Genomic DNA, 21,438 nt, shown 5'->3' on the forward strand with positions numbered 1-21,438 from the left:
ACAAGCACACAGGAGGGCACATCAGTTGTATCTGCTCTAAGACATGGTTGTCGTTTCTCTTTCCCTCTAAGGTGGGGCCACAAAGTTACCACTGTTTAAGAGGAGCCCAGTCCAGATGGAGTCAGGATGTATTCTGCGGGGTTCACCACCTAACTATGGGCTCACTAGTCACCACTTGTTAAGGCCCTACCCTATGCCAGGCAGCATGCATGGAAATGAGAGAGAGTATAGTCTTACCTGTGAATATAATGGGCATTTCAGCTCCTTTCATTTAAAGCATGCATAGCTCCTTAAATGCATCTCGTAAATACATTGCAAGGCTGATGAGGTCTAGAAATGTGCTGGCCTTTCCTTAGAATATTGTGATGGCATACTTTTGGCTTTTGGAATTTCTTTTTTGCTTCTTTAGGGCTGCACTTGCAGCATATGGAAGTTTCCAGGCTAGGGGTCAAATTGGAACTGCAGCTGCTGGCCTATGCCATAGCCTCAGCAACACCAGATCTGAGCCACATCTGCGACCACAGCTCATGGCAACGCCAGATCCTTAACCTACTGAGCGAGGCCAGGGATCGAACCTGCATCCTCATGGATACTAGTCGGATTCGTTTCCAACGCACCACAACAGGAACTCCCAGCTTTTGGAATTTATTAGTAGAAGGATGGTACACAGTGGAGAAAGTGGACATAATTTTGTACCCCTGGGGGACATGTGATAATGTCTGCAGACATTTTTCATCGTCACTACAGGGTGTGACTATGTCACTGCATAGTGACCTTGTCACTATAGGATATGCTATTAGCATCTAGTTCAGTGGAAGCCAGGGATGCTACTTATTATCTTACAATGCACAGGACAGCCCCCTGTCCTTCCCCCAACCCCCTACACACAACAAAGATTGACCAATGTCACTGGTGCCAAGACAGAGTTCCTTGATAGAGAAGGCTGGCATCCAATTGCCCATTCCACCTCAGCTACAACCTGCCAAGGGTGACACTTATGTGGCAAGGACCCCCTGAGCAGCACCAATCTACATGGAGTCCACCCTCCTGGGAATGGGAAGAGATGCGTCACCAAAGGACCATGTGTTCTAGCCCTCAAAGTCTAATGGAGAAGAGAGTAAATGGTACTGTTTCTTCCTCCATCAATGTTCCTCCTTCACTCAGCCTTTCCCTGGTGGTCCTGTCAGGTTATGATGTCAGCAATGAGACTGGGAAAGAAGTCATCTCGAAAGCTGTCCTTGAAAGCTGACAGGTGTGTGCAGAATGAAGGACTCTTCCCTTAACCTTGAATGGGGCATAGGTGGCAGGCAGGGCAGTAGCTTTACTGCGTCTATGAATCAGAGCCCTTAGAGGATGTCAGTTTTCTGAATCATTTATCCTCCATGCCAGCAACATGGGGTTTTTCCTGAGCCAAAGTTTGGGTTCTGGGCTGACCAAATTGGTTTTGCATGCTTTGGTGGAGGGAGTGGGTAGAAAGAGATTGGGAGAGAAATACACTCAACCCAAATATGTGGGTGTAAGCGAATTGAGACTACCTGCTTCCCCAATGGGACAGATGCCATCAATAATCAAGTATAGATATAATTTCCACTAACTCGTGACCAAAGCATCTCACTTTTAATGAGACGATAGTTCCAGCTTAACTGGGGCAAGTGTTGGCCATTTTGTGCAGATCTCAGATTCCTAGAGAGCCTTTCGTCTGCCTCCTTCCTGTTGCTTGCACCTCTCTTTCGCCCTAAGTGCACCTTACATTTTGATCCATTCATTTGGAAGCTTCATTTGAAGGCTTTCTCAGATATCCTCAGGGCACATTTTGGCTCCCAGGAGTTGAATTTTTGCCCCTTAAGAGGACTCTCCACGCAATCAGTGATGGGTATAGACTTTCTCTGGGCTTTTGGAACAGTGGTGGTTTTATCTGCGTTATTGTTCCCACTCAGGGCGGTCTGCCCTGGAGCAAACAGATGTTCGCATCTAGATCTCCCCTCCAGATGAATAAAATCCTCCCAGAGGCTACTGCTGGCTGCGAAAAGTTCTTTTGTGCATCTCTGAAGCATAACTGAGCCCTAAGCAACCACCTTTGATATATATTTTGTGATTGGGGAAGGAAAAAAAAAAACATTTTTATCTGCCAAACTGTTTCTTGCAGATGAGAATTTTTGTTGACCGAAGGCTTTAGCCGATGTGAGCTTTGTCCTTTCCGATTAAACAAAGGGTTAGATTGGGAGTTTTTTTCTTTAACTGGCTCTTCCCTTTTGTTCTCTATGCTATTTAGTCATAATACTTTCTCAGCAAAATGGGTCTGATAACTGCCTTCCAAATCTCCATCTTGTTTGGTTTGCTGAGACACGATTTTCACCCAAGCATAAAATACTTTGTTCAAAGACTCACCCTTCAGAGGGTGGAAGTTGAAGTCTATGGGCATGCTAACAATGAAATGAGTGTACTTATTTGGGGGAGGACATTAGTTTTGCCTCAGTGCCCTGGATCCCCATCTTTCATAAGATCTAAGATCAATGTACCTTAAGGTAGCAACATTTGTCATAATTTCCTGATGCATTAGCATTCTTCAATAGCAAATATTAACTTTGACTGGAGATCACTAAACCGTATAATGATTTTGAATGAGAAATAATAACTTGACTTTTGAGGACCAGCAAAGCTAAGAGCAAACTTTTGAGACAATGACACACCGAAGACAGAAATTTAATCCTAGAATCTAATAAAATGTTTCTTAAGCCATATTTATGAAAATATGGTAACTTCGTGTCTATCTTCAATTATGAATACTAATTAATAATGAGATTAATGTTATTGTAATTATTACTGAATATAATTATTAATATTGATTAATAATTCTAGGCATAGAGAAACCACAAGACACAGGAAGTGGACAGTCTGATTTTAATCATTCAGTGGCAAGATGATCATAAGCCTAATATTTCATATTCCCTGTGTCAGAAGAAGAGAAAAGTGTAGGAATGTTACTGTTGGTAAAAGAAAAAACAAAATTTTCATCCCCACCGAGAAGTATGCATTCCACAGGTCTTTGGAGAGCAATAAGGACCAAAAGATTTTTCCCTTTCTTTTATTTATTTATTTATTTATTTATTTATTTATTTATTTATTTATTTTTTTTGGCTCTTGCAAATCCAGACCACATTATTGATTACTGACTATTCATTGCCGAAGGCTGTACTCTGTATTCAATAAATTAAGCTTTAATTTCGGAGTCCAACAAAATGATTGACCTCAAAAAGAAGATAAATGAAAAGGCTATCCTGAGTTCATGATGAGAATCCACTTTCCAGTCTCATTATAATAGTATTTTTCAATTCAATGATTTTTCCATTCTTTCATAGTTTCTTTCACACCTTTCACCCTGCTCCTATATGAAAAAGGCCAATCTGTTTTCATTCTTGGTTTCAAGACGGCAAGGTTTTACTGTGATATTTGTAAACTTTGACATTATTAATAATAATCATTTAATATACTTTCCAATTTAGGACAATCTAAGTGACTAGTAAACTTGTGAAAAAATCTGAAATGTTTCTGATTTCATCAAATCATAAATAACATAGACATAGAGCATATATACATATTTTAATTATTAAGCCTTTGACAGTTTTGAACATTTTTGCCCTTCTTGATTTTCCTTAATGAATCCTTCCTTGAAGATTAGGGAGGTTTAATACTGTAGTCTGATTTCACATTTGGGAAAAATAAAATAAGAATTATTTGGTGCCTTGAAAAGATCACATAGGTGTTATAAGTCATGACTTTCAGATAATCCCTCAATTTTTTGCTGGTATGTAGCAACAGAAGTTCTGTATTTAAGAAAAGAATGTATTCTTTCGAAGTAAGAGGATAAACATTGAACAGAATCTTCCTTTAGCTTTAGTGTGTTTAGAAACAAATATAAAATAATCATCATTTTAGACACCATTTATTTATCAAGACAGTGGTTCAACGCTATATTATTCAGAACTGAAATAGCTAAATCAAGTACATCTTCAGGCAGCTTTGGATGAAGAAGAAATTAGGTGTAGCTTCCATGGAATCCATGCATAATTTCATTGCTTTTGCTCTTTTGTGTCTCAGGAAAAAAATCCCCCCAGGGCTCCAGAAAAAAAGAAGTTTTTATTTTATCCCCACTGGGATTCCTTGAGGTATCCAGGACCTGATTTTTTCCTGCCTTAGCTGAGAGGGGACATAGCTCCCGGGAATAAGAGGGAGCTCTGGGAGGTAAAGCAGAATCTCTTTGTTATTGGGAACTTGGATTTACAGACTCGGAAACATGATCTTTCCTTAGCCTTTTTCCCACCCCTGATTGCATTCTCCAAATGCAATAGAACTTGAGCTTGCTCTACCCAGGCTCATTTGTGCAAATGGATAAGTATCATACACACATGACCTATGTCTCGAGGGAGACTATGAGGGCTAATGAGTCAAACAGTATCCAATGATGTTTTTCCATCCTATTTTTTTGTATACTGTAACTAACTAATCCCAGAAACACTCAAGTGCTTTTGCGGAGTGAAAGAGACCACTTCTTGGTAGAATCGTTTTCATTTAGAAATTGTTAAGCAGAAAGCCCAGAAAGCCCAAATGCCTATATTTTATTCATATTCTATGAGATGATAATTTATATTTATAATGATAATGCATGGTGTTTCATAACTTTCTGATTTATTATGGCAGCCTAAATTATGTTTATTATAGCTTTGGTAATAAGTGAATTTAATTGCATTGTGAATCTCTAACTGATAATTGATTGCAATATACAGCAACTATAAAGAGTGCAAATATTACATCAATTTGAGTATCCCATTTATGAACTTTTCCAAATAAAAGCAATTTAATTGAATTTAGTGGTAGAACAGATTTGTAAATAGGCTGGAGCAAATGTTTTTATCAGATATGTATTTATTATACTAATGACAATGTTTTGCCACGTATGCTGATTTGAGTTAATATGAAACCATAGGATTTTCTAAAATGTACAATACATGGAAAAATAATTGAGCTTCTTGGAGGAGTATTAAATGGTAAATTCCCAGTGTTAATAGATGTTCTCTTAAACAGAAATTAGATGATCTTGTTTTCTCTGACTCAGAGAAGATCATAGATGTAGGTCAGATCTTATTTAAAATATTGTTGTTGGAGAAACGAATCTAACTATCCACGTCAGACTATCCATGACATGCATCCTGTATCCATGAGGGTGCAGGATCGATCCCTGGCCTCACTCAGTGGGTTAAGGATCAGGCATTGCCTTGAGCTGTGGTGTAGGTCGCAGACATGGCTCAGATCTGGTGTTGCTGTGGCTGTGGTGTAGGCCAGCGACTACAGCTCCGATTCAACCCCTGGCCTGGGAACCTCCATATGCAGCAGGTATGGCCCTAAAAAGACACTATATATTGACTTTATATATATATATATATAGGCATTAGAAGCATTTGTTTTTGAGGTAATTAACTGTTTTGGCATTTCCATATCTTGCTAATTTATGACTGCTTTCTTATTTTATTGGCAGAATTTTTCCGAGAGCTCCTGGAGAATGCCGAAAAGTCCCTAAATGATATGTTTGTACGGACCTATGGAATGCTCTACATGCAGAATTCCGAGGTATTCCAGGACCTCTTCACAGAGCTGAAAAGATACTACACAGGGGGCAATGTCAATCTGGAGGAGATGCTCAATGACTTCTGGGCCCGGCTCCTGGAACGGATGTTTCAGCTGATCAACCCGCAGTATCACTTCAGTGAGGACTACCTGGAATGCGTGAGCAAATACACAGACCAGCTGAAGCCCTTTGGAGATGTTCCCCGGAAGCTGAAGATCCAGGTCACCCGCGCCTTCATTGCTGCTCGGACCTTTGTCCAGGGGCTGACCGTCGGCAGAGAAGTTGCAAATCGAGTTTCCAAGGTAATTGAAAACCTACTGTGTTTCTAACTGGTCTTTCTCATTTCTCTGTTTGTCAAACACATGTTTTGTTTTATTTTGTTAATTCAAGGTAGGAGTTCTCACTTACAGTGGTCCTTGCTCCTAGAGAAATCAGCTAAATGTCAAAGCTTAATTCTTTGTGTGAGAGAAGCCAGAATTTCAAGCCAGTCCATGTGATTTGAAACATAATGTCAATATTTATCAGCAATTCAGCAGAGAAGCTTTTATCAGGAAACATGCGAAAACAGGTGTCTTGTAACCATGACCACTTGGCATTTCTGATCAGTTTTAAGGATGATAAATACTCATGAAACAGTCCATTCAGGGGTTATAATCCTCTAGGAAGTTACAAGGTGACAGTTTTCATGGCGCCTGCAAGCAGAGACAAGTTGTTGCTCGGAACACCAGCATCTGGCATTTCTTCTTCTTATCACCCTTGTCAAAGTGGCCAAATTCCTTAATAGTAAAAGAAGAGCCCTTAGCTGACACCTGTAGAACTGGATTAGGGAGGACTAATGAATACAAAGTGTAGATTCTGGTGGAGAATTCTTTTCCTTATCCATTATCTTTGTAATTCAATGCCTTGTATTGAGTTGGGCTTATGAGAAAGATAAATCACTAATACACGCCTGTGCCTTTCCTTGAGGATGTCTCTAAACCTTTAATGCAAGGGGTCTTTTTCCACTGCTGTTTTTAAACATTGACTGTTTCCTGTGTAGAGGATATATGGCTTTGTTTAAATTCTTTCTTGACATTCAACTGCTCTTACGAGATGCAGAGATGGGTTTGCCCATTTATGAGGGCAGTCCAACAAATGAACTGAAAGACGATTACTTTAAGAGGTAAAGTTAAAACAATAGATAACAGGAGTCTGGCATTATGTCCCCAAAGAAGGTCATGTTTGCACAAAGATTATTGCCAAACATTACTTTCTTATTGCGGGGATTTGCCAAAGACCCATATATTTTTCCTAACTGTTGGTACCATCTTGCCATGTTCCTGTTTTCTCTGCTTTGATCTCCTTACTATTTTCATCTTGGTGTAAAGATGTATTTACCCTTAAACATGTGTCTCTATGGCTCGATTTGTAAAATTTATAGCAATCCATTTTTTAATTATCAATTCTTAAAAAGGTTACTTGAGCACATGAAAGTATTATTTGGAAGAAAGCTCTGAGGATGATAATCACGAGGAATTTAATAATATAAAGGGTCTATAACTTTGATGTTTAAAACAAAATTTTTATTGAAAATCAACAACATTCTAGATACCAAAAGTGGATTAACAAATGATTGTCTAGGTGGAATAGTAAGAGGAAATATGATCATCTGAGAAAGTCTGTAAAATAGAAATAAATATAAAAAACATTTTTTAAAGATAGATTTTGATGTTAAAAAATTAGTCACTTTGGCTTCAAATCCTTTGATTTTATTGAAGAATGAAACAGCCAGTGTTTGAGAAACATGAGGTAAATTCAAGGCATGGGTTGAAATATGCAACATCCCTGATTGTATGGATTCTGTTGAGTGTGAATAATGGTTAGATACAAACGTTTTGGTCTGAGGACGTCTCAGTGAGGTAAGAGAATATTTTCTATCAAAGTATCTAAGAAGCCACAGGAGAGGTTGCCACTGACTCTGCCATGGCTCTCCGGGGATGGCACGAACAACAGCCTGGAAATGGTGCCTCACCTTTGTCATTCCCTCACTGTCTTAGTTCTGTGATCTTTGTCTTCCAAAATCTAATATGCTACTCTTCCATGGTAAACGTTGACTTCATGGACTAACCACCAGTAGAATATGACCTTTCATTTTTTTCCATATGTGAGGAGATGTATACTCTACAACACAGAGATTTTTCTTCCCCTTATTCCTTCGTGACAAACATTCCTTGGCAGAATAGCTGCTATGGGTTTACGATGTAGTTTGAGGTCTTATAACCATGAATGCTTATCTATCCAGATATTGGCTTGTCTGACTTGAGTTTCATTAGCCCTAATCTTTTCAAACCATGCTAACATCTGGTCACTGCCTTCTGGTAGGTAGATAGATAGGGATATAAATATGTGGATATATAGCCTTGGATTGAAAAATAAGCTGAGTAGGCATTCTCTGGTGATTCAGCAGGTTAAGAATCTGGCATTGGCACTGCTGTGGGGCAGGTTCAATCCCTGGCCCAGGAACTTGTGCATGCAGTGGATGCAGCTAAAGAAGAAAACAAAGCTGAGTAATTTTTTCTCAAAAAATTTATGACTCAGGAGTTTAAGCATTTTAGCAATGAACTTTCTCACTTAATGATTACAAGATGGTCTGTAGCTGAGTAAACCAGATATAGATCTCCTAGTATTTTTTGACCTTTATCACTCAAACTATTCTTTGTGATAAGAATAAAATATTATAACCCTAACTATATTAAGAAGAGAAGCAAGAATAGTATATGAGGAAGTAATTTGTAAATCGGAATTTTCCCTGTGGTCTATTAATTGAGTGATTTAGAGTTTGTGAATTGATTGCAGAAGAGTTCAGGAATTCAAGGCAAAATTCCCAAATCGAGATCCATAAACTACTGCATCTTGGCCTGGGGGATGTTTTTTCTCTTCAGTTTCTCTCTTTTCTAACAGTGGCGTCTTAAATCTCGGAAGGCATCATTAATAGCTTCTAATTAATTGTGTTGGATGGAAAATTTATCTCTTTGGCATAACACAGCAGTTTGACACAACTGTTTTGAAAAAACATTAGGGGAGTTTCCTTACCAGAAAGATGGGGGACTAATTTGTCCATGTCAGCAGAACTATTTTTAAAACTTATTCTTGCCCTATAAGAGGGGAAGAAAAAGTTTTAAATTACTCTTTGAAAATATCTGTGCTCTTGAGGATGTGCATATCTTAAAAAACTACAACTCTGCCTCTGAAGAAACTATTTCACATGTGTACAAATACATGTAGAATTCATAGCTGATGATTTATGATAACATACAAAGTAGACATATTATGAATGTCACATCTGCATAAATGGTGATCTTTTCACACTATGAAACCTTATGGAGCATTGAAAATGAGTGAACTATAGCCACACATGTGAATGAATCACAGAAACTTCATTTTGAGACCAAAAAAAAAAAAAATAGATCAAATCACCAAAGAATATATACCACTCACATAAAGTCAAAAAAAATTGCTAAACACAAAAATATATATATGCCACTCACAAAAAGTCAAAAAAAGATCAAATCACCAAAGAATATATACCACTCATATAAAGTCAAAAAAAATTGCTAAGCCATACATCATTTAGGAATTAAAATATGTGTGATAAAACTCGGAAGAAAACTTTAAAATGATAAATACAAACAGCAGTAGTAATTACCTCTGGGGATTAGGATTGAAGGTGTCATAAATTGGGATAGGCAAGAGGTTTCACAGTTGTCAAGCACATGCTCTTTCTTAAGCTCTGTGCTGTGTGTGTATGCACGAGGTTAAGATTGTTTTTAATGAAAGAGATTAAAGTGGGAGAAGACATTACCCTTGTTCATCTCTGATTTGTTTCATCAGTGAATGCGATCGACTCCCTGAGGTGTCCTTAGTAGTTTATCAGACTTACTGCTGTTCGTAGATTGGACCGCTTTCCACATTCTGCCCCATGCCAAAGGACGTCAAGTAGGCATAGAAGGTGGAGCTCTGAAATGAACATTAAAAACAAATGTTGATAATAAAATAATCTTGAGAGAAAGAATCCAGACTATTTTTAAGCATGGCTCCATTTTTCCAGCACCACTCTCACCCCCCTTCATGAATGGAAACGTGAATGCCAACAGTGCCTCTCAGGCTTGTCCGACACTGTGAAAAACAGAAAGAGGGCTGCGCAGAGATAGTAACAGTTATCTGCTTAGACTGATTTTCCATTTTCATCCTGAAGGGCAAGAGGTTCTAGTGTCTTCCCTGGTCCATCTTGATGCCATTTAAACAAAGAAGACATGACTTTCATATCTTTTTGCTTTAGTAAAAGTGACTTCTAGGAGGAAAAGCTATAAATTGTGTCGGTAGCAACCACTTCAACTATGAAAGTCATTCCATTGATTCATTCCAGACAAATTAGGTAGGTAATGGAATTGGAATTGGTAGAACTTGAGCTATTGCCAAATAGTGTCAGTTATCTCTGTCTGTCTGTCTAGCTACCTAGCTATCTTCCTATCTATCTATCTAAATTCTTCCTTCCTAGTGGGTCATGATTTTGGAAAAGAAAGCCTGGCTCTAGTATGACCAGAATATTTTTATCAACAGTCATCTGCCATTATCTGCTACCTAGAATGGTATATTACATGGAGAGCCTCTTAACTAGTCCACCCACCTGATAAACAGCCTTGCATTAACATGGTATCCCTAGAAAGCAATAAAGAGAGTCACTTTTCAATAAACGTATTTGATAGGTGATGAGGCTGAAAAAAATTATCTTCAAATTTAAGGAATTGAAGACTATGAAATACACCCATTCATACCATTCTCTGATCATAATGCAACACCATTCTGAAAGTTTAGCCATGAATATAGTTTATAAGAGAAGTGGTATTCTATGCAGCTGTTGGCTTTCGAGATAGAATTTAAGATCTAAAGGAAGACCACCTGTCACTTGAATGATTTGTTTTGCTCCTTCTGTGGTGATCCTTTGATTGAAGCTATTTTTTTATAGAGTCATCCAGAAATGAAAAGGACCACAAAGAGGCCTTGGGTGAATGAAAGCTTTTTCAGTTCTTCTACGGTCGGGGTATTCTCTTCTGTAATTGATGATTATCCAGTGTAGGTTAACTCAGCAATATACAACATTAGGAAGAATAGGTAAGCCTTTTGAAATTGTCAATAATGCTTTTATATTTATAACTTTTAAGGCACTATAAATAATATATGCTTGCTATTTTATGATGATGGTGTGGGCATTATTATATTTAGAAAGTACTTTGCAATCAATCAATAAATAATTTCATGATATAAAAAATAGTAACCAAATGTCATTAGTACTAGGAGTCCAAACAATAAAAATAGCTTATTAATATCATTCATTGAAAATGTATGAATTTTACCATGGGCCAGGTGCTGTGATAAGCACTGGAAATCACGGCAGTGTGAGGAAGTCCAGGTATCTTAAGAAGAAAAGAACATGTCCACTAAAGAGGAGCATGTGTTATCAACAGAGGACTCCAGGGAAGTAAGGACAGGGTCCCATTTTTTTGAAAACTGTGTGGTTGTTTTGATTAAAACAATGAAAATCTGCCTTATTAATTTTAAGTTCTCTTGCAAAGTGCCTAGCTTAGGTGTCCAAGTTTGGAAAACGGTTAAGAGAGTGAAAATTGAGACAAATGAAGCCATTTATATCCAGTGCATTAAAAGCTATATGCATATCCTTTTTGTCCTTTTTGTAGCTTGTATCCATTTCTAGTAACCTATGCCCGAGTTAAGCTTTTTTCTTAAATTATACTGTCTTTTGGGATTCCACTTCTAAGTACATTTCTCCCCACTCTGAATCTAGTTTTCAAGTTTGAGGCAAATTGAAAGAAGTTAAGCCATTCCTTAACTCTGTGTCAATGCAGTATAGCTAGAAAATGGATGGGAACTACAGTTCTGACCATACCTAACAGGTATAATCTTCGTCTCCCTGATAGCCCAAGATGGGGTGGTTATAACACCTCGACATTCATCTGATCCAAATGTGGATTCTTATATAAGTGAACCATTAATAAGAACCATTGTGACAGTTTAGCTCAGGCCTCATCAATAGCATTTGTTCAGTGTGTTTTATGCATCCACTGCTGTTGGTAAGTTCTTAAGATACAAACACTAAGCAAGTTAAAGTCCTTGCACGTGCTAATTGGGGAAGAGACAGAAAATTTAAAATGCCCATATCTAATGAGAGAATTCTGCAGCAAATGCTTTGGGAACACAGAGGAAAGACACCTAGCTCCGTCTTGGGGTGCAAGGAAACTTTCAGGGTAGAGATGCCCTGAGCCGTGTCTTAAAGGATGCACGCCCATTGGGACAGATGATGAGGGCACCTAGCAATGGAAAAGGTGCTTCAGGCAGTGGCAACAACTCAGCAGAGGCGCAGTAGGAAAGCACAGAGGTGGGCAAGGTGCTGCAAGCACGTGGTATCCCTAAGGTGTGAAGTAGAAGGCAGTGAATAGGCAGACAGACATCAGACTGGAACTAAATGGAATCGTTCAGTGAAAACTATTTCACCAATGATTTTGTGTTTGTCTATTTTGCTGGCATAACCAAAAGTTAGCCTTTTTATTGAAGTATAGTTAATTTATACTGTTGTGTTAGTTTCAAGTATACAGCAAAGTAATTCAGTTATACACATATGCATATATATATATATATATATTCTTTTTCAGATTCTTTTCTATAGGTGATTATAGCAAGATATTGATTATTGTTCCCTGTGGTATACAGTGGGTCCTATTTTATATATAATAATGCGTGTATGTTAACCTCAAATTCCTATTTTATCTCCCCTGCGCCACTCTCCCCTTTGATAACTATAAGTTTGTTTTCTGTGTCTGTGGGTCTATTTCTGTTTTGTGAAAAAGGTCATTTTTATTATTTTTAGATTCTGTTTATAAATGGTATCATAAGATGTTTGTCTTTCTTTGCTTAGAAGTGTTCCGCTACTTTTGAAGGACAAACATACTGAGCACCTACTACGCACTGAGCATTGTTCTGTAAGAAACAGGAAATTGCAATGACTGGCATTGTCCTTGAGGAAATCACAGTCTATACAAAAGAGAAAAAGGTGCAGAAATTTAAGTGTGGCACAAAGGATCAGGATAAAGACAGGGGTGTGGGTAAAACGCTGTGTGAATCAAGAGAAACACATACTTCCTACTTCCCTTTGACTTGGAAAATTGGAAAAAAAAAAAAAAAAGCACCTTAGAGTAGGTTATATTCAGACTTGGACTCACAGAATGAATAAGTTCTTACAGAGGGAGAAAAGATCTAGGGCTTTCTTGCCAGGGGCCCAGCAGATTCAAAGGCATGCATCATGAAAGGTTATGCTTTTGCAGAGATGAGGCCAGAAGGTAGATCTGGATCATATTATTTGTGCTTTATATTTCAGGCTAAGGAATTTGAAAGACCTTGCAGAGGCTAAGGTTTTTCAAAAGACAAATATGTGGTCAGATTTTTCCTTATGAAAGATGGTTCCTAGAGATGATAAACTGGGGTGGGAGAAACGGATGGTGAATGCAGGGGTGGAAACTCTTATAATTGCCCAGGTGAGCGGTGATGTAAGCTGAGTCCAAGCAGGTGGAGCAGACTGGGGAGTGAGTGCATCTGGAGAGACAAAGGAACAAAGCAGCAGGGTGTGAATATGGTGTGTCTTCTCAGATTGTATCCCCAGCACCAAGCACGTTTCCTGGCCCTCTGTACATTTCGTAACAGTTGTCTGCCTGCTGACTGGTTTGAGAATCAACAACATCGAATGTGTGTTGGCAAATGATGGTAACATTTGGCAGAAGAAAAAAGAGAACAGGATCAGATGAAACATCACGGGGTATAAATATTTAAAGAGGATACAGAAGAGGAAGACAACTAGAAAAGCATATTGTCCTGAAAGGAAAGGAAGAGAGATGCTAAAGAAATAGGGTAATCGGCAGCATCAAGTGTTGCAGATAGTTCAGTGGGAAGCGCAGAGAAAATAGACCTTTGTTTTGGCCATAAAGATGCTAACTTTATCGAGTGTGGTTTGACGACAGCGAGTATTATTGGTTGAGATGTTAACTCTTCTGGCCCTATGCTTTCCCGCAGAGGCTGAACAAAGCATGGTCCATGGACTAGAGCTCATCCAAGAGCAGGTTGCTATGGTTCTGCAGCAAATATAAACATTAAAAGCATTTAAAAAGTCTCGATAGCAATGTCACATTGCCCTGACCTCCAGAAGGGACCCCAGCAGTGGACTCTTCCTTACATAGTGTTGAACTTGAACAGTGCGTCTCCTTCGTGTGAGGTGCCTCTTGGTTATGCTGTGTAGGATCAGATATCAGGTCAGGACATGCTGGGAAACATCAAACAGCCAGCCAAAGCCTGGCCAGATCATTTGAGCCTCAAACAGGTAGTTTGCAACATACTCTTCTAGAGCCATGCTAAGACTAGAAACATAAGGAACATACATTGACTAGCTGTGTTTGGGCTTTTTCTTTCGCTATTCAGCCTCCGTTTACCCCTCTCTGTGCCTCCCTGGCCTAACCTTCTTCCCCCCGGGGTGCTTTCTCTATGTGTGCAACAATGATGGGCTCTCATAGACCCATTTTGATTAGCATGTCTGCTGTTTGCCTGTGCCCCACAGGTAGGAGACCCCCACCCCCACCCCGACCCCCAGAGCCCTGGGCAACAAGCAGACGTCTTTGTTACTGACAGGGAACATCCCCTGGTGACATGTGCCAATTTAGGTAGAGCACAAATAACAAAAGGCCCGTGAATACAACTCTAGCGCCGTAGCGCAAACAATGCGGCTTCTAAAGTAGCTTCCTAAAGAAAAATGGACCTGACAGTTGATCCCTGTGTCAGTGCTGACTCTCTTCTCGGGTATTTCTCTCTGAATGCATTTACGCTTTTCCTTCCGGAAGGTTCTGTGAAACACCGTTGGAACAATAGTCCTGCTGCAATCACTTGCACGTGCAAAAGCACGTTCAGAGCACTGACAGGAGGCAGTGCCGCCGTCTGTGTGTTATCATACCCGAACTTGAAAGTCTGGAGGATTTTTCTTTGGTTGCCCCATCTTCAGACAGTCAGTGTTACAAGGACATTCCCTGAGGCACTATCAGTGCACTGTAGAGGTTTATGAGCCAAGATCCACATCAAAAATAACTTTAATAAAGTTTGACAGATATAGTGTATTAATAGTGCTGATATAGTGAAGCAGGACTTATGGAGGGAGTTTGACATATTAGGTTTTTTTTGAAATGGAGGTATTAGAGCATACAAATATTGGATCGTAAGGAAGATAGGGAGGTTATGTTATTACATATCATAGATTTTCTCCATTGTTATCGTTGTGATTACAAGCAAGGGTTATTCCCCTTCATGTGTCATGTGTTACACCTCTTCATCTTGATGAGTGATATTTCGTGTAGACACAATGGATCAATCCCAGATACTTAGAAAACAGTAATCATCCCCGTACTGTATGGAAATGCTCCGTTTTCTTGTGTCTAAATTGAATAGCCAAGGGTGAAAATGGACAGTTCAGAGTGTCAGTAATGGGATAATGGGGACTTTGACATTCAGATGGCAGTAAAACTGTAGCCTAAATCAATAGATGCTTCAAGTTAACGTCAGCTGACACGTAAGTGGTTGGCATAAGCAGATTTTTTTAAATTCGTTTTTGTCCTTGCAGGAACGCGCTGCCTGTCAGAAATGCCTCTGTCATACTTAATACTCAGCCGATAGCAGGATTTTATATGGAAATTTAATCCTCTTCATCTCATAGTATCTGAAGAAGACAGGAAGGGAAAATGTGTTCATTTTGTAGACGATTTCAGCCAAGAGGTTCATCCTAGTCAACATTTTAAACGTTCATAAATATACTAATTATGGAAATGTTATTATTCTGTGTGTCATTCTCATAGTAGCTACAAAAATGTTTCTCCATAAAGAAATACATCTGTTTATAGACGTAGAGAACAGACTTGGGGTTGCCAAGGAGGATGGAGGAGGGAGGGGGGTTGGACTGGGGGTTTAGTGTTACCAGGTACAAACTATGACACTTAGAATAGATAAGTAACGAGGCCCTGCTGTATAGCCCAGGGAACTATATCCAGTCTCTTGGGATAGCACATGATGGAGAATAGTATAAGCAAGGGAATATATGAATATATATATATAGATATATATATATGCACGCTTATGATTGGTTCACTTTGCTGTATAGCAGAAATTGACACAACATTGTAAATCAACTGTCTTCTAATAAAAATAAATAAGAAATATATCTGCTTATATATAGTGGGTATTAAAACTTTGTTTGCTCTTGGCTTTCCAGAAACACATCGTTTTGCTAAAAATACATCAAGATGTAAAGCAACCTTTATTTCACTGTGTTTCAATGACAGTGGACAGCCCTAAGTCAGAAATATAAGATTCGATAGTGCTCTAAGAAGAGCAGAGAACCAGTGCTCTGCAGAAGTTGTTTCCTCTTAAGAGTTCTGCTTCCTAAATTAGAGGCTAGGCCAAGGAGAATTCAGCTGTGCTTGCAATAAAGTATTTTCTGGAAAAGACAAACCTGGTGGTATCCTATAGCTTTGGGGGTAGGCAGAAGATAACGATATGAAATATTCATGTCACTATTTCCATAAGATATGAGAAATGTCTATTTCGGAATGGAGAAAAAAGCACTCTGACATTTTGGCTGGAATAGCAGATGGAATCCAGATTGAACGTCTTTCTTATGGGTGCAGGATTTGTTTTGTTTTTAAAGTGTGAATGCGATCGCTATAGCTTTTTCCCATAGACAGTCTGATATACCAATTGTTTAATAAATTAGAAGACCTTTGGCTCTCCGCTACCCAGTGTCTCCCTCCTGATCAATTTATAGTTCATTACTTGTTCTGGGACTGTGGGACAAAGAGAAATGGGAAAATGAGTTAATCACATAAATCACTCAAAAATGAACATTTTTTCCCCTTTTCATAGCTAACAGGTTCAGATAAAACTGTCACTCTAGCTTAAAATACCTGGATATTTAATTGCTGTTGGTGGTCAGAAACATAGTTTTGTGTATTTTAACATTTTCTTCTGACTGTAAAGTCAATACGCTCATCCAAAAAGAACAAAATGTAGAGAATGCAAAAGAGTACAAAGAAGAAAATCAAAGAATCCCAAATTCCCACTACCCAGAGTGTCTGGTGTCGAAAGTGTGCATTTCTAGTGTCTTTGTACCTTTAATATGTTTTGATATTACATATGGTTAAATCGTGGGGGATACTTAATATTGGACCCTACTTTTTTTTCACTTTAACACAAGCATTTTTACACATTAATACCGTTTCTTTAAAAAAAAAAATTACTCTTATTTTTAAAGATTTACCTTGAGACCAAAAGGACTTGGTTGCTGCCAGTGGATCTGGGGATCTTTCATCAATAGTCCCCCCCTGGGTATTCTTACTAAGGGACAGAAACAACTGTCTTAAGTCATTTCCATGTGTGCCAAGGGTCGTGTGGTGTTTTAACTCATTTTGCACACTGACTGCCAGTATACATGGGAGTTTCATGACTCCCTTCTCAGGTACTTAACTATTTAAATTTCTTGATGGATTTATATATACTCCAGACAGTAAAAAGAATCAGAAGCAATTTTTTAAAAGGGGAAAATAGAGTAGATATAAAGTGGTCAAAGGAAGGAACTGATAGAAAAATGTTTATTAGAACTCCTTAATATTTCCCCTTAGGCCGAAAATCTCCATCTAAGCCCACTGCATGACTTTGGCCTAAAGACATGTTCATTTGGGATGACTTTTTTATTTATTTTATTTTATTTTATTTTAATTTAATTTAATTTAATTTTATTTTATTTTATTTTATTTTCTTAGGGCCAAATCCACAGCATATGGAGGTTCCCATGCTAGGAGTGGAATCAGAGCTGTAGCTGCCAGTCTACACCACAGCCACTGCAATGTCAGATCCGACCCGGATCTGAACTGTGTCTTCGACCTACACCACAGCTTTTGGCAACGCCGGACCCTTAAACCACTGAGCAAAACCAGAAATCGAACCCAAGTCCTCACGGATACTAGTCGAGCTTGTTCACCACTGAGCCACAACGAGAACTCCTGAGATGACTTCTTTAAGAGTTCAAATAATGTTTTATTTTTTTAATTTATTATTATTATTATTATTATTATTATTTGCCTTTTTGCCTTTTTAGGGCCACACCGGTGGCACATGGAGGTTCCCAGGCTAGGGGTCTAATCAGAGCTGTAGCCACCAGTCTACACCACAGCCACAGCAACGCCAGAACCGTGCAGCATCTGCAACCTACACCACAGCTCATGGCAACACTGGATCCTTGACCCTCTGAGAGAGGCCAGAGATTGAACCCGCAACCTCATGGTTCCTAGTGGGATTCCTTTCTGCTGCACCACAACGGGAACTCCAAATAATGTTTTAAAATGGGGAGGATGGACTTCTATTGTGGATTCTATAATTTCTGGTGATTATGACCAACCCAAGCCTTGTTCTTGCATGTTAAAAGTAAGCTGAGGAGTTGCGGTCGTGGCGCAGTGGTTAACGAATCCGACTAGGAACCATGAGGTTGCAGGGTCGGTCCCTGCCCTTGCTCAGTGGGTTAATGATCCGGCGTTGCCATGAGCTGTGGTGTAGGTTGCAGACGCGGCTGGGATCCCGCGTTGCTGTGGCTCTGGTGTAGGCCAGTGGCTACAGCTCCGATTCAACCCCTAGCCTGGGAACCTCCATATGCAGCAGGAGCGGCCCTAGAAAAGGCAAAAAAAGACAAAAAAAAAAAAAAAAAAGAAAAGAAAAAGTCAGCTGGAGCAGAAGAGTATTTAGTGTTTGTTTTAGCTTAAGCATCATGTTCTGGGTTGACGCAGATCTGATCCCTCCCAAGGTTGGCCTGATGCTGAAGTCAGTGTTGGTTGCCATCTTTGGCAATGTTTGGCTCTTTTTCTCACAATAGAAAAATATTTCTCAGTATCTGCGTCTTTAGTAAAAGCGAAATAATGAGAGACAATAGGGACTTGTCTCAAAAAAAAAAAAATAGTGGGAAGCATTTATTGTATTTTTTGGAAGTATAAAATACTGTAAATATTTAATTTGCAAGTTGTAACTATGCTTTAAAAATACAGTCAATGAACTTGACGATTGGTTATTGACTCCTTAGCGTTTGAATTTGAAAACCTTCTTTTTCTTCCTTCCTTTCTTCCTTCCTTTCTTCCTTCCTTCCTTCCTTTCTTTGCCACACCTGCAACATTTGGAAATTCCCATCCAGGAATCAAATTCCTGCTGCACTTGTGGCCTGTACCATAGCTACAGCAATGCTGGATCGTTAACCAGCTGCGCCACAAGGGAACTTCTGCAACCCTTCTAAAGGGTGAAGCCATCACTATGACCTAAACTTTATTCTTTGATCAAATAAAAGCAAACCAATAGCTAAGAGGAAAAAAAAAAAAAACAAAAACCTATTATTTCTGATGTTGCAGTCAGGAAAGAATCCTCCCCTTTCACGTCTTCAAGAAATTTCTAGAAGTTTACTGATCGAAGGCATCACCATTGTCAGATTCACTTCCTGTCTACTGTAAAGAGAAGCTAAATGTTCTTGAGTGCTAGACAGCCACTATACTAAGTACTTTTCACACACTTTCATTTAATCCTTACATTAAACCCATGAGATGGGTAGAGTTATTATTGCATTTATGAGATAAGGAACTTGGAGCTGAATGGCACAGACCCTATGCTCTAAATCCACAATTCCTCTCCCAGTGTTGAGGCTTTTGTCTAAATACAGCAACCCAGAATAAAACTCCTTGGTCCATGGTCATTGGTCCATGGTTACTGGTCCAGCAGTTGGTTCAGTCCATACCAATAAGAATATGATGGGAATCACATGTATAATTCAGAATTTTCTGTAAGCACATCAAAATAAAAAGATACAGGTGAAACTAATTTTTTTTTCTTTTTACAGCCACATCTGTGGCATATGGACGTTCTCAGGCTAGGGGGCAAATCGTAGCTGCAGCTGTTGGCCTATACCACAGCCACAGCAATGCTGGATCCGAGCTACATCTGCAGCCTACAGTGCAGCTGGCAGCAATGCTGGATCCTTAACCTGCTGGGTAAGGCCAGGGATGGAACCCACATCCTCATGAAGACTATGTTAGGTTCTTAACCCACTGGGCCACAATGGGAACGCCTGAAAGCAATTTTAACAATAAATTTTGAGCCCAGTATACCCAAAAGACTGTCAATTAAATATGTAATCAATATAAAAATTGATAGTGAGCTATTTTAATTTTTTGTATTAAGTTCTCAAATTTTGGTGTGTATTTTATACTTCAAATACATCTCAGCTTGGGACTGCTCACGTTTTGCAGGGTACATGTGGCTAGTGACTGAGGTATTGACAGTGTAGATGTATAGTTTTCATGCATCCTCCTCCTATTTAAGGCAAAGACTGTTAGGAATTCACACCAGGAACTCTAAACTTTTGTGGCTGATTATTCATACAGTTCCTCTGGGTATGAGGAAAATAGAGAAAGAGTCTGTCTTTTCATAATGCATTTTGGGCCCTGACTCAAACTCTGACATAAATAACACGGCCATTTTATTGAGAGATTTGTTCTTCTCAGCCCCTCAAAGCTGGCTCTGTATGTGGCACAGCCGTTGTTCCTACGTGTAATGAGCATCAGGAAGATTGTAAATTACCAGGGGTGAAGTCATCAGTGGTTTTCAGTCTGCCTGGGGGAGATGGAGGGGACTAATTAACGCTAGAGTTGGTGAGCATCTATGGGTGTCAACAAACAAAAGAAAGAAATGCTGGGAGTTCCTGCTGTGGCTCAGCAGGTTAAGGTCAGGACAGCATTGTGTCTGGGAGGATGCGGGTTCCATCTCTGGCCTGGCTCAGTGTGCTAACGATCCAGCATTGCCACAAGCGGTGTCATAGGTCACAGATGGGCCTTGGATCTGGTGTTGCTGTGGTGTGGGCCGTAGCTGCAGCTTAGATTTGTCCCCGCTCCAGGAATTTCCATATACCTCAGGTGCAGCTCTAAAATGGAAGAGAGAGAGAAAGAAAAGAAAGAAAGAAGGGAAGGAAGGAAGGAGAAAAAAGGAAGGTCAGCTATTATCAAAGAGGCCTCTCTGAGATATTTCATTCTTGTAAAGGGGCCCTAATGCTCAAAAAGGTACCCAGTTGCTGGATTAAATGTCTCAAAACCACACAACTAATTTGTGTTCAGATAGATTTGATGGCATTTCTAGACTTTTTTTTTTTTTCTTTGTGGGTGAAAGCCCCTGAAATATTGGTTCTCTGAGATGTCTCATTAAAACATTTTAGGACATGATTTTTTCAAGAAACCAGGAAATTACAACTTTAGTGAATTACTATTTGGGTGCATAACGTGATGCTTTGGGGCCTGACAGAGTTGACATTGATCTTCTGTAAATGTCTGTCCCTGTCAGGGAAAAGCTTATCAAGAAAGGGGTCCTACTGTGGAATTGAGACTTTCAGCACCACTCTGCAAACTGTGATTTGTTCATGGTTTCCCTTTGTGATACATTGAATCAGATCAGTCTGGCACAAGCAGTCAGCTCTGTGGCAGCCACCATGTCCTGGATCCATGCAGCTTTCCCCCAGGCTCATCATACCATAGCGCAGGAGAGCTGACTTTAGACTTATTTTATAATTCTATTCATTACATTAATTTAGAATATGTAAACTAATTTATTGTGATATTTAGAATTATTTTCCTCAAGAGAGCCCAGAATATTAGGTTAGCAGT

General features: G+C 39.2%; 1 protein-coding gene across 2 annotated transcripts in view; it reads left to right on the plus strand.

Annotated features, from left to right (window-relative positions):
• GPC6 (glypican 6) overlaps positions 1-21,438 on the plus strand; it is a 1,124,766-nt gene that overhangs the window by 559,940 nt on the left and 543,388 nt on the right. For both annotated transcript variants that reach the window (XM_021065371.1, XM_021065372.1), the window contains exon 3: positions 5,534-5,925. In XM_021065371.1, the coding sequence (XP_020921030.1) occupies positions 5,534-5,925 (392 nt within the window). The remainder of the gene's footprint in view (positions 1-5,533; positions 5,926-21,438) is intronic.

This window comes from Sus scrofa, chromosome 11 (assembly GCF_000003025.6).
Source record: "Sus scrofa isolate TJ Tabasco breed Duroc chromosome 11, Sscrofa11.1, whole genome shotgun sequence".
In the NCBI taxonomy this organism is placed as follows: Eukaryota; Metazoa; Chordata; class Mammalia; order Artiodactyla; family Suidae; genus Sus; species Sus scrofa.